The following is a 14,272-nucleotide window of genomic DNA, read 5'->3' as shown; positions in this document are numbered from 1 at the left end:
TAGAGATACCTTTGAATGAGCATATTATACAAATTACACCTTTAATTGTAATTGGGTTAGAGTGTAGTTTACTTATTTCACAAAGTTATATAACCTGTCCTCTTTATCTTATTTATGTGACTGTATTACAAGTTTCATTATTTGAAGCAGGTCATGAACATAAAAGTAACCACCAAAGAAAACAAAAAAAAGTTATTTATTTTCTGTCTTTCTTTCTTTTGTAGGACGTTTATTTGCGATGCATCATAATCTAACACTGTGTCTCTGTCTCTCTCTCTCTTGCAGATGCTCAGGAGTCCAGAGTAAATGGACGGCCTGTCGGCTCCAGAGTGGTGAAGCTCTGTAAAGTCATTCCTGTATTTCAGTGGGAGCATCCCAGAGGAGTTTTGTGTGTCATCAAGGCCTTGAGACACACCCACACACACCCACATACACACACACTGATGTTGAGCCTCTCCCTCTCACAGTGGACCTGGCAGACCTCTAATCTCTAAAAGATTGATGAGGCCCTGTCCAGGCGCAGGAGGCCTGGCACAGCGTCGATAAGGCAGCTTCCATTTCACCACATTTTATCCCTCGCTCCTTCCTTTCTTCTCCTCTTTTCCTCCGTGCTGAGGGACGCGGGGGCTGGCTTTGAAGCGTGAGAGAGGATTATGACACATCGAGCCCTGTGGGTGAGAAGGACAGTGGTTTAAAGAGGAACCATGAAATGCCCCCGAAATGACAGGTTGGACAGCCGTGTGGTAGCCGAGCAGGACGCCAGAGTCGGCATGTCACTGTCAAACTGCTGGAGCTGGAATATAGTGAAACTACAGAGGGACACTCAGAGCTGAGAGTAGCTGAACACACATCACACACCTGCACACACACACACACCGACCACAGACACACCCAGAGTGTTCCACACAGGACAATGTGCAACATCTCGTTCTGTAATGTGGACAGTAAGGTGGACCTGTTCTTCCAGCCCACGCTCTACATCATAGTCATTGTTCTGGGGCTGCCCACTAACTGCATGGCCCTGTGGGCTGCCTACATGCAGGTGAGGAGACACACACACACACAAACACAACACACACATACACAAACATGACGAGACAAATTTGCCAAATACAGGATTGACGACTTGATTTTAAGGTCACGATCCAACTCAATTTTCGATGTAAACATTTTTTTCAGCACTGACAGCAATGCTGATGTTAGACTCAGACTTCGACATTTGATTTTGATTGTCGATTTCTATTTTTTGTGAGTGAGGCAAGTTAACACTGAGAGTAGCTGTGGATGGTCAGTGAACAGCCTCGACATGTGGGCTATCCTCTGTATTTTAAACAACAGTGTTTTGTTTTCTGTTAATTACTTCAGAAGTCATGTAATGCGTGATGTCACTACTTACCGTGACTACAGAGTCATAGTTAACATGTTTATGTTTACACTGTGTAATAAGAGATGTTCCATGTAACATGTCTGACGCTGCTGTACAGTACTGGGGATATTTTCCCATACAGCATCAAACATTTCCAGCATTTCCCACAGACTGTCAGTTTGCTTTGGCAGCAGCAGGACGAATTGTTATTGACTTTTCATTCAAGCGAGTTCACTATCTCATATTTTTTCAGGCACAAACATTATGAAAAATTATCGACAGTTCAACTTTAGATTATTGTTTTGCTTCCATCTCAGCATCGACGCTACATCTCCGATCCTAAACAGTCCGTGACTCCAAATAACGATGGCGTGCTGTGTCAGAGGTGCATTCTGGTTACTCTTCAGTGCACGTCATTGCTGAGAGCCATCAGCTTCATTACCGACAACACCTGAACTGAATCCAAAAACATGAATATACTTGGCGTGCAGTTTATTTACCAGGGCGGTTCTGCCTAAATATTAACATTGGAATATCAATACAGCATGGGAAACAGAGATTTCTCCTTGTAGCTTGGTTTCTATCCAAGCGCTGACAAATCAAATTACAAAAGCTTAATGAAAGGAATGAAAGTTGAACTGCTGCCTCCGAAATATCCGTCCACCTCTCTGGAATATGATCATTTGTATGAGACCCCGAAGTACAATAACACACTTCAGACCAGATCAGTTCTCCAAAGACGTTGCATTTGTTTTAACATTCAGAAAGCCAAATGATTTGCAGCTGATGGAGACACGTGCATCATTTGTGTTTTAGTTTCTCTCTCATTTGCATGAAAAGCAAACAGACTTTTATACAAAAAACAGAAGTTAAACAACACATGACACACTCTCAACTCTCCCTAACCTGTCCTCCCTTCATTTCTCCTCTCCGTTCTCTCCTCCAGGTCCGTCAACGCAATGAGCTCGGCGTCTACCTGATCAACCTGTCAGTAGCCGACCTCCTCTACATCATCACTCTTCCTCTGTGGATCGACTACTTCCTCCACCACGATAACTGGATCCACGGTCAGGAGAGCTGCAAGCTGTTCGGCTTCATCTTCTACACTAATATCTACGTCAGCATCGCCTTCCTCTGCTGTATATCACTGGACAGGTACCTGGCTGTGGCGTATCCTCTGCGCTTCGCCAAGGTTCGACGAATCAAAACAGGTATGTAAGGATGGGATCACTTCTGAAATAATATATCACCCCTAAAGCATATTCACAAGAGCTCCCCATTTTCTTTAAATAGAGAACAATACTCACACAGGCAAGAGGAATGAAAGTTTTTACAAAGGCTTATATTTCTCCCTCCTCTTCTTCTCTGTCCTCTCCTGAACCTCTTGCAGCTGTCATGGTCAGCGCCATGGTGTGGATCATTGAGATTATTGCCAACTCTGCTCCTCTCTTCCACGATGAGCTCTTCCAGGATCGGTTCAACCACACCTTCTGCTTTGAGAAGTATCCCATGCAGGACTGGGTAGCAGGGATGAACCTCTACAGGACATTTTTGGGGTTCCTCGCTCCATGGACAGCCATGCTTGTTGCCTACCGAGGGATCCTGGCAGCAGTGCGCTGTAACGTCTCAACAGAGCGTCAGGAAAAGGCCAAGATTCAGCGGCTGGCGTTGAGTCTGATCCTGATCGTTTTGCTCTGCTTTGGACCGTACCACATCCTCCTCCTGGTGCGGAGTGTCATGTTTCTGAGGAAGCCATGTGACTGCGGCTCAGAGGAGAGCTTGTTTGCAGCGTACCACGTATCACTGGCGCTGACCAGCCTCAATTGTGTCGCTGACCCCATTTTGTACTGTTTCGTCAATGAGGGAGCTCGGCACGACGTCGGCCGAGCTCTCTCAGCTCTAATATCAGCAGCTTGTAACCGGGGCTCCTCAGCCTCACCATCACACGTGGACATACTCAATGCTGGTTCAGTGACTATGGAAACACCACTGTCAGCAAAGAAACAGCCTTGTGTCTACGCTGATGGAAACAAGACCAGCAGCTACAAGACAGAACTGGTGGCTCTAAAGGAGGAGTGTCTGCAGATGTCCATCCTCAGTGTTAAGAAGTGACCTCTACCTGGAGTATACTATACTACTCAGCCCAGTGAACACTGACTGGGTCTGATCTCTTCAGGGCTGACAGGTTGAAATCAGATGTATTTATGAGGCTGGAGATGCCTGGGGCGATAGCTTTCACAAAATGGCAAATTAACGAGCCAGAATGGGAATGAGATGGAAAACAAATCGCCTGTAGCCATGGGAGCAGCAGAAGATTAAGATGCTCATACATCAGAAAACAACACTGTTGGGTGAACGGAAAAATTAAGACACTTTGCTTTTGTTAGATCTTTACCACTACTGGGGCAAAACCTGTACAGCTTGGCCTGAGGACAGGTCAGTTTGTAAATCATAAAGGTTTATCCTCTGTACTTTGACCCGTTTAGGACAAATCAGACTGACCACTCGCCAGGCTCAGATCTTTGTTGCTGATTCGGTTCTACCTTCAGTACTTCAAGCTGTAGGTTGTCAGCATCTGCACAGCTGCACTGCATGCTGATGTCATCATCATTAATCCCAGAGTGAAGCTGTAGCTGACAAGGGTTCAATCATTAAAGGGGAAATTCTGACCTGCTGGTGGCGCTGTATATTAAATCAGGGGATCGTCAAAGTCCTCAGGATTCAGCCACAGTCGACCATGAATGTCTGTACCAAACTCAATGCAAACCCATCCAGTCGATGGACCAAAGTGTTGGACCAACTAATCGACAGACCAGCTGACATCCTTACAGTCATGTGACTGGTTTGGCTATTAAGGATCTTAGCAGACAAAGTTTGACAACATGGATAATTGGACAATTTCCAACTGTTCCAGGAGTGAAATGCCTTGGAGGACATTCTTGAATATTTAAACAGAATTATTTAAACAGACCACACTGCATGGCTGCGTATTGTCTGTGATCAGAGAGGAAACACCTCTGCATTCACACCCAACTGGACAAAGGGCGGATGTAGCATATTGGGGTTTGACATCCAAATGCACCACTTTGGACTGAGGAAGAAGAGGAGAGGGTTAATATAAAGATTGTAGATTACTGGTCAAAAACATTTTTAATGCTTGTTGGAAAAGTCTTTCTCGTTTTACTAGTTTCTTGAAGGAGATAATGAAGCCTTATGAAGTACCTCAGCTCGTAAACTGTGATAGAAGTAGTCTTTTATGTAATGTGAGCAATGTTTTGTCTTTTTCTTTCATTTTTACCACAAACAGCAAAATAACTCAGTCCAGTCCAAAGCCTTACACTGCGTTCAGCTCAGTTTGAAAGTCCAATTCATCCGTTCTTTCAGCTACTTGTCACAATATAGTGTCACAGTACACTCAAACAGATTATTATTATTTGTTTTTTATGTGAGTGCATGCTGTAGTTGCCAATAATAATTAAAGAATGGGGCTGTGCATGCTGGAGGTATAAAATGAGATTTTTATTCCTGAAAGGTTCTGACAGCCTTTACTGAAGCTGTTTCCAGACAACCATCTCTCACCTACATGCAAAAAGGCGTTTGGCAGAGGCTTCCCACAGCTCACCTGATACTGTTTACATTCCTATTTCAGACAGATGCCTTCTAACTTAAGTACACTGTTGTTTTCATTTACAGTCATATTTTCTCATCACACACACACACACACACTGCACAACAAAGTTGTAAGAACCTTTCATGATGCCTTGATGTGAGCAACACTGCTTTCTGCTAACATCAGCCAAGTTTGTCCAAATGTATAAAAAAAAAGCCAAATTTCAAGAGAATCTGCAAAAGAAATGTTTCCCTGCATTACCATTATGTGATTATTAGGAAGTGGTTCCTGGAGATGAGCGGAGGGTTTCCACAGTCAGAAAAACATTAAACCATCACAGAAGAAGACAATGACATTAAACAAACACCAGTTAAACCTCAAATGGTGAAAAATAATGTAGAAAACACAACAGAAAGATGACATGTCTGTTTGTTTCATGTGTTCATTTATCTCAAAATCTATCAATGATTAAAAATGTACAGCAAGCATGTCTCTCCTTTTCTATACGAAGATGTAAATATAGCCGATTATAATCCACCAGTGCTGGATTAGCTGCCATATGTTGCCATGTGTTGACTCTTTTTTAAATCATGATGTCAATGAGAGCCGTCAGGGCAGGAAAAGAAATGCTCAGTAGAAATGTTCAGGTGCTGCATATTTTCACCATAAATTGACATTTACACAGACATGAGTGATCTTCCTTCACCTATTTGGCAGCTTGTTTTTATAGTAAATCCAACACAAAGTGACAAAACATAGATTTTCTTTGAGCAGTCAGAGCTGGAGGGATCCCAAAACTTAATGGCAGCTTTTACAACAGAGAGTTGAAGACAAGTACAAAAGGAAAGTACAGATGTCACTTTGAAAGCCATCAGAGCAGAAGCATCTTCTAACATTCAGCTGCAGCTGTCATCTTTCTCTCAGTTTGCTCTTTTGTGCAAACCAGAAATTCATTTTCACATTTTCTTTTACTGTTTTGGTGAATCTGTGGTCATAACATTTCAACAGACAGTCTGTTTGCATACAGACTGTCCTGCTGTATGTCAGATATATAACAGTGACATGAGAAGCTTACCTTGTGTGAAGTGTTACGGCTCAAATACGTCTTTTTGCGACAGTGATTTCATGACGACAGACAGCGAGTATCCATGTTGCAGTTCCACTGGCCAACAATGACGTGTCAAGGATGATAAATGTCTCAGTGATCCCAGCGACTCCATTTTTAAAAAACTTTTCTCAGCATGAAATGATGTTCAGTGCAATGATGTTGATGTTTGGACACTTTGAGCTCGTCAGTGTTGCTCTGAACGCTGCTCTGTGTAGCTTTGCTTTGGTTGTGCATCTTTGTGTCAGTGTGAGAGAGGAGGTACCAGGCTTCATAATGTGTACTTGTTCATCGACAGTGTCAGTGAGAAATAAATTATGCAAATGAAACTTTGCATCCACATGTGTTTGTTTGTTTGTTTGTTTGTTTGTTTGTTTGTTTGTTTGTTTGTTTGTTTGTTTGGCACCTACAAGCTGAAACGCTGCAGCAGCTGGATGAAGGTCTTTATTGGTAATGAAGTGAAGAGGGTGGACTGTTTATGATCATGTCTTCCTAAGAATGCAGTGAGCAACAAAATAAGTCAGACAACTTATCTCAGGTGAGTTTTGTTTGTATTAAAGTTACAAATTAAAGAAGATAATATGCAAATGTAATAAAGTAGATTTCTTCTCCCTCCCTACTGTGTGACAAATCCAGGACAGATTAATGTGCACTAAATTATACCTATCACATACTTTGGACCAAGAACTCTGCAGACTCCTACAACACTGTTAATATCCTCTGGTGACACATCACTGAATGGATCAGTGGAGAGCAGGTCTGGGATGCTGCCAGCACAAAGTCACCTTCTTCACTCCTCACTCTGTCCTGTTCTAGACGCCCAGAGGTGTACAGCTAATGAATGACGTACTGTAAGGTCTCTGCATGTGTGTGTGTGTGTGTGTGTGTGTGTGTGTGTGTCCATTTGCATGCATTTCAGTGAGCGTACTTTGTGCGCTCGTGTATTTATCGTTGACAATGTGTGTGTGTGTGTGTGTGTGTGTGTGTGTGTGTGTGTGTCAGTCCCATTGTTAGGCTGTACATCAGAGGTTCTCGCTGTGCAGCCTTATATTTACGACCTGTCCTCGTGTGGGTGGGGTTACACAAGACACGACAGCGTATACAAGAAAGAAGACCTAGAAAAAAAGCATGTATAACACACGGGAATGAGTGTATGTAAAGGTATACTGTGCACGTGTATTCGTGTGCATGAGTGTGAGAGAAGACAAGGGGAGAATGCAGTACTTTATGTTCTTGAGAGGAGAGGAAGGACATGATGGGCTCTCTCTGAGGGAACATTGTCTCCCGTCCTCTATGCTTCGCTGGTCACCTCTGCTATAAGTCTATATATAGCAGCCCACCAGAGGCCATGCTGTCTTTACCAAAAGCTCACCTGATTATTAGAGTGATTTATTACCAGGTAAGGACACAGAAGCACCTCCAGGACATAAAAGATGATTGTGCTGTTATTTTCATTGGATATTCAGATTTATATCCGGCCTGAGCGCAACAGAGTTATTAAAAGGAGCTTCGCTTTCTCCCTCAGCATTCAGCTGAAAAGCTCCTTTATGTATCAGTGTTACTAGTTATTAATGTTGAAGATTTGGTTCTGGTAATTGTGTCATGTGCGAAACTCAGGATCCAGGTTAGTTGATTAATATATTTTTTTTAATATTTTTTATTTTTCATCCAAAACAGCAGTTAAAGCAAAATATGCTTCTATTCAACCCACAGTCACTGATTTTATTGGCCACATGGGGGCAGCAAAAACAAGCTGAAGCAATCGCGGGATTTATAAAAATCACAAAAATAATATTCAGTTGCAGCTGTAAACATTGGTTTGTCTCGACAGACGCTTAATGAAATTGCACAAGACTTAATCACAAATTTGGGTTAAAAGGGACTCTGTGGGACACGTTTGATAGTTTAGTTTCGCTACTGTTGCTCTGTTAGTGGAGCAGAGAGGCGCTGAGACCCAAGAACCCAAGAACGTGCACAAAGTCACATCCTTTGGACGGACACGGAGAGTCCAATTCGAGTCCTTCACAAAGAAAATCCACAGTCAAGCAGAAAAACAACTTAAACAATTCATCCACAGGCTTGTAAAGGCAACTGAGAGAGACGGAGAAGGTCAATGAGACTTGCTACAAACTGTTTCATAGAGCCCCTTTAATATAAGTCTATTATACTTTAGAAGTATAATAGTAACCTGTTTGGGTTTGCAATAAAAGATAAATGACACAACAAGAAGACTTACCAAAGGATTTATGTGCCTCACACGCAAACATTCTCAGGCGTGACATAAATCCTTCATTCCTACAAAATTAACAATATCTCAATCTAATGTTACCTCTGTGTAGCACTGGTGAGCTGTTTATGCCTCCTACAACTGTGACCAATGTGACCCAGAATCCATTTTTAAGACGCATGTTCTAATCGAATTAGCAAGTCATTCAGTCGTGTTTCCATCCTGGCAGAGGAAGCAGGTCACCAGCCCCTGAACAGCCCAGACAAATGTACAGCACAATAAAAATAGACTCACGTTGCTCTTGGATGGAAACCATGCATCGTGAGTTGTGCAGGAGTCGAGAACAAAAGAACTAATTCCTGATTGACAAGTCGTGAATGTTTTCACATGTTATCACACATTCAGAGAGGCGCTCATGGTATTTCGTGGGCTTATGAAAGACTGTTGAGCTATAAAACAGCACGTGAACCATCAGTTTGTGTAAAGATCACACAGGTTTCTAAGGACAACAAATATAATTGGGTTCATACGGATGTCTATAGAGAGAGTAATGGATGGGGTTCAGAAGCCTCTCGATAAACTCCACCATATTTATTCAAATAATCCACAAGCTCATTATTCAGTCACTGCTCATTTGAAATACAAATTCATGGCGGCTGAACCACACAGAGGCTGTAGGTTGTGAGCTTTGGATTGATAGCGAGTTAGAGAATTGCAAATGACCATCAATAATTCATGTGCTCTGAGCCCCGACTGCGCTCCTCGACTATTAAGGTCGAGACATTTGCATGATTGTGGCACTCTACAGGCGACTGCACTAAATACATTAACATGTGTCTTATCATTAATTTAGCTGTGTGTTTACTGAGCATCTTACATGTTGACACACTAACCCAGAGCAACATAAAGCAGATGCTCTTAGCTCTTACAATTATCCAAGGTCAAGCTGTTCCACTCCTACACAACTATGTCTTACATTACGAAGAGAGACTCTAAAGAAGTCTCAGCTGTCAAACACAGTTAATGTGGTTGTTGAGGAGAGACTGGAGTTCACCAAGGATCCAAAACAGAGAGCAGGAAACAGCCAACAAGTGCAACAGCCCTGAACCTTCCAGTGACAGAGGTGGATTACTGTGACTCACTGGATGTAGGCTGTGTGAATAGGCCCTATATATGCATGTTTTCAGTATCGCTGTCTCGACAGAAAACACCAACCTTCGATCTAGCAACCTAGGCAAGTTAGTACGACGGCTAATGGCACGAACCTAACCAAGCTAACAAGCCAGGAATACAGGACAAAGAGAGTATCACTGAGGCAACAGCCCCGAGGCAATAGGCACAACAAATAGTCCTGCCTCTGCAGAAAAGGCAGATATATTTTTTAAAGAGTGGATGCTTTAATGGAAAAGTCCAAAGCCTCAATATAATCTTGCTGATTGCAGCTATAAACACAGCCGTGTCCATGTCGAGGTGAAATTGCTTCTGTGAATTACAGTCTTCCTTCACAGTATCGAGCGGTGAGTCACCAAGACTACAGCTACAGTCTCAGAGATTCACAGGAGGTGGTGTCATGTCCTGTGTGTGTGTGTGCGTTAGTTTTATTTCTGGTCCAAGACTTTGAGTTTCTTTGTGCGAACCAAGTGAGGACAGTTGGTCAAGTGTCACTTCTTCAAATTTTGAGGGTTAGACTTGGTTTAGGGGTTGATGTTAAACTTAGATCAAGGTGAGGGTTTATATAAGGTGAAGGTTATAACTGGGATGAACAACATTAGGGTTAGAGGTTAAGGAATGCATTATGTCGATAACCATCTGGGACACAAGACTAACAAAAACGTGGGAAGGTCCATAGACAAAAGTTTTGTCCACCTGTTTCAAACTTTGAGTCCATGCATCATATGCATTTGTGGTAACGTGTGGAAACAGTGTAGGTTATCGTGTGTCATGTTATTTGATTAGATAAGAGGGGAAAGGAAAAGAAACAATGGTTATTTCTGCTTTAGCTTCATGAAGTCATAATGTTCTAAAGTCTGACTCACGTCTGGCGTCGAGCCTCCGTCATCGTCTCCTCCGCTGCCTCTTTAACAATGAACCTGAGAGGGAGAAATCAATTAGGGCCCAGGAATAGAAAGTATAAACTGTAAGACACAAAACTGTTTTTTATGATGGATTGGGATAATATGTTCAGCTCATGTGAGGCCAGAAAGGCACTTAAAATAACACTGAAGCGAGGTGAGAAGGAGAGTAAGTGAACAAAGCAGCTGACACGTTTTTGGATGATGAAGAACAACACAAAGTCAAGCGGATGTATTTTCTGTGTCAGCTTAGCTCGTGACAAGAAGTTACATGAAAACCACAATTAATTTTTAAATATCGTTTGTAGTTTGTTTATCCAAGTTGGATCTGATTCACAAGTCAGCTGACTCAGAGTACCTGACCGTGGCAATACGTTAGCCTAAATGTTTTCCACAGGACATTTAAAAGCCCAACAGACCGCTAGCTACATGATAAGTTAACGTCATTATCACTGATTAACATTACACATGAAAAATTTAGATAGCTTTAGATAACGTCACATCACCTCCAGTACTGGCAACTTACTGCAATGTGCTTGTGGAGGTTAGAAGAGGAGTTAAAGTGGAGATATCCATGTGTTTCAGGAGGCACAGCAAATACTTCATCATGTAGCTGTTGGTTTTGCTCCATCGTCATCGCATTGTTGTCAAAAGACAGGTGGTGCTTCTTTTTCTTCAAGCTGCCAACTTGGGATCCGAAGCAGAGGTACTGCTCGCATGCTCTCCTCCACACGTTCAATCCACCCACTCAGACCATAACAAATGTAACAAAGGTATAAATGGCAAATTAAAAATAGATTCCTGTCTCAAAAATACACTCCAGGCAGACACAACAGGAACAGGCCAACATGGCAGGATCCAGGAAACACAACAGCAGGAACAGTAAACAACAGATGACCGGACTAAAGACTGGACTTAAATACAAACTAAACTAACGAGGGGATGAGGTGCAGGTGGAGTGAGGTAATGAATGGAAAAAAACTAGAAACAGGGAGGAGGCTGATAGGCTGAAACACACTGGGAATAGGGAAGAGCTAATGAAGGAGATGTGGTGCAGGTGGAGTGGGAAAGCAGGCTGGGGAGGAACTCAGGTAACAGGAGGGTAACACAACACTGGAAAAAGAGCAAAAGACACCACAAAAACCTAGAAACACACATAAAACACACATACAATGAAAGTTAAATGACAGGACGATGACACCCTGCAGTTTAAACCGTGTGCTCACTCATTCAAAGCAGTGATTTTTACAGATACCTGCAAGCCAGTTTGATATTAGATATTTGATATCACACAGTCCTCTAACTAAAATTGTCTAAATATCCAGAACAGATTCTTTTGAAAAGCTTTTTCACTCTAAAATAATTAAATACACGACTTAAACTATAATAAGGAGACAAACCAAACCTCTTTGAATGTGAGTTCTGCCTGCTCCGTGTAAGGAAAGACCAAACCAGTTCAGATCATCATCATACAAAGGTTTCATCTGCGAGGACTTCACGTCGGAGGGTTTCTCATTGTGCCTTCGCTGGTGAAAGAGAAGATAAAACAAAGGAACCTTTCCTTCTGTGAGAATGAATGAATTCATTGTTTGTCAGTGTTTGTGATTTGGTTCCTCGTGACATTGTTATGTGATTATCTCGAGACCCTGTGACTTGGAAAACATATTTAACATCACATGATGGTTCAATATACCACCTCTGTCTCTGTTAAATGTTAGACTGGGAATAACTGACTTATAAAGGAGGACGCTTGCAACAAGATGGGCTTGTTAGTGTTGTAAAGGTGGACTCCACATGTACTTTGCATGATCTATAGTCTTTAAATGGCGGAGACCAGGCAGCACATGGTTGAATAAGGCACTTCACAGTTGAAGCAGGCCTATACTGAAAAGCTGAATGTTAAGAAGCTACTCCAGCATGACCACCTCAATTAGAAAGAAAGATATTCATTTTGAAATGTTTTTTAGTAAACCTACATAATGTACAGGCCCAGTCGTTTTTATTGATATAGTTTAAACATTCATAAATAGCCTAAAGTGTATTTAAAACCTTTATTTATCCACAGCAAGAGACACCTGAAGTAATGTAACACCACCCTGGACTTTGAAGCACTTGAATGCACCACAGTCCGGCTCATGTGCAGGTGGTACACGCCTCCAGGTGACACATAAAGAGCAAGAAAGTCCAATTAAAATATTTCATTTATGTCACCTCTGCTGCTCAAGTATGACAGCGGCCGATTAATCTACATTTCTAGCCACATTTCCGCTAAAACTCACTGAAAGTCTCGTTCAAGCTGCTCTCATTGTATACAACTGTAGCTCTCCTGTAGCTCGAGTCAGTCTAATCTGGTTCACTGGTGGGAGGAGGCTGTAGCCTACTTGGCTGTGAGAAATGCACAGTTGGCCGAGCCAGGAGGTTTACTGTGAGGTTTGACATTGATGGGCTTTCTGTGAGTGAATTGGCTTTACAAAACCTAAAACCCAGAACACATTCTCATTCACTGTGGCCTGCTCCTGGTTATCCCATCCTTCATCCAGCCGCTCTGCCCTTTGGACTAATGCTTCAATTTGTTACATCATTTCTTTGTCACACCTCATTTAGCAGAATAAACAAACTATTCTAAGAGAAATAAGAGATCCGTTGTGTCGCCACAGCCTGACTTATCTTCACATAAACTGTTTATTCACCAGATTTACCAAAAATCCCTCAGCTATTTTTTTGAGTCAGCTCGGTGATCCGTCACAGAGGCAACACATACACAACAGGGCCAAGTGTCAATAAAATGAACATGTTGATATGTAAAGTAAACCAACACAATACTTAAGAATTTATACAGCTTAATGAACAGTCATTTTTTAGCAGCGTTGTATAAGTGTCCCTCTTCTGTCAGACCATTAGCAGTCGTGACCTGGTAGCTTCAGTTATCTTGGGTTTACTCAGAATGCGTCCAACACCCTCGCTAACCCCTGCAGATGTTTCCCGACAGTCCGCTGAGCCGGTGGTCTGTTCCCGGCTGTAAATCCTCTTCTGATTGGTGGGCCCGAAGAGGAAATAATAAAACGAGCCCCGAAGCGCAGAGCCAGCCCACTTCCTGTTAACAGATAGTCCCCGTGGTGGTGACAGAGTGATAGTCCAGCTGTGTCAGCGCAGGGTCTGTGAATTTAGGAAGAGCAGGGCTGAGATCAGAGATGGGGACAGGGACAAGAGCTGAGGATCCTTGGTGTTAGAGACTGAGACTGGAAATGGAGCTGAGACTGGAGACTTAAGACTGATACAGATCGATGATAAGACTCAGAAACAGGGGAAGAGGAGAAAGAGACTGGTAGAGGGATTTAAACTGGGATTAAGAGTGGGGCTGGAAGCAGGTGAGCTGGACTGGGTAGATATTGGGACTGTGAGTAGGAGAGTTGAGGACAGATTGAATTTGGACTGAACCTGGGATGAGACTGGGACTGGACCCTGTGGAATAAGAGAGAAATTAGAATAGTGATTATGTCAGGCATTTCTACCTCTATAGACTTTAACTTAGTGGGATTTTGGTTTAGATCAGTGAAAAAAGGACTGGGTTGAAACTTGGAGAGAAACTTGGCAAGATCAGAAGTCAGGTGACCTTTGTCGTCATGGTAACAAAAAAAAACATGGTCGCAGTCTGGTTAGGCTACGTCCGTAAACTTACAGGCATAATTTGAAATAGGTCGACCTGAGGAACAAGTCACACACACACACACACACACACACACACACACACACACACACACACACGCAAGCCAAAGGAGAGTTTGGGTGTGTCACTGTTCAAATGAACCTCATCAAGTAACACTTTGTCAGTGGATCCACCCACATTATTGTTCTGCAACACTGCTGAGTCACAGCTCTGCTAAAAATAGAA

General features: G+C 42.6%; 1 protein-coding gene across 1 annotated transcript; it reads left to right on the top strand.

Annotated features, from left to right (window-relative positions):
* Window positions 1-736: 736 nt before the first annotated feature.
* gpr4 (G protein-coupled receptor 4) lies at window positions 737-6,423 on the top strand. The gene is made up of 3 exons (XM_073479965.1): window positions 737-1,042; window positions 2,313-2,577; window positions 2,757-6,423. Exons 1-3 carry the CDS (start codon window positions 914-916, stop codon window positions 3,476-3,478), a joined length of 1,116 nt encoding a protein of 371 aa, XP_073336066.1. The 5' UTR covers window positions 737-913; the 3' UTR covers window positions 3,479-6,423.
* The last annotated feature ends 7,849 nt before the right edge of the window (window positions 6,424-14,272 follow it).

This window comes from Pagrus major, chromosome 2, assembly GCF_040436345.1.
Source record: "Pagrus major chromosome 2, Pma_NU_1.0".
In the NCBI taxonomy this organism is placed as follows: domain Eukaryota; kingdom Metazoa; phylum Chordata; class Actinopteri; order Spariformes; family Sparidae; genus Pagrus; species Pagrus major.
Note: the sequence above shows the minus strand (reverse complement) of the source record. Positions and strands in the feature narration are given on the sequence as shown.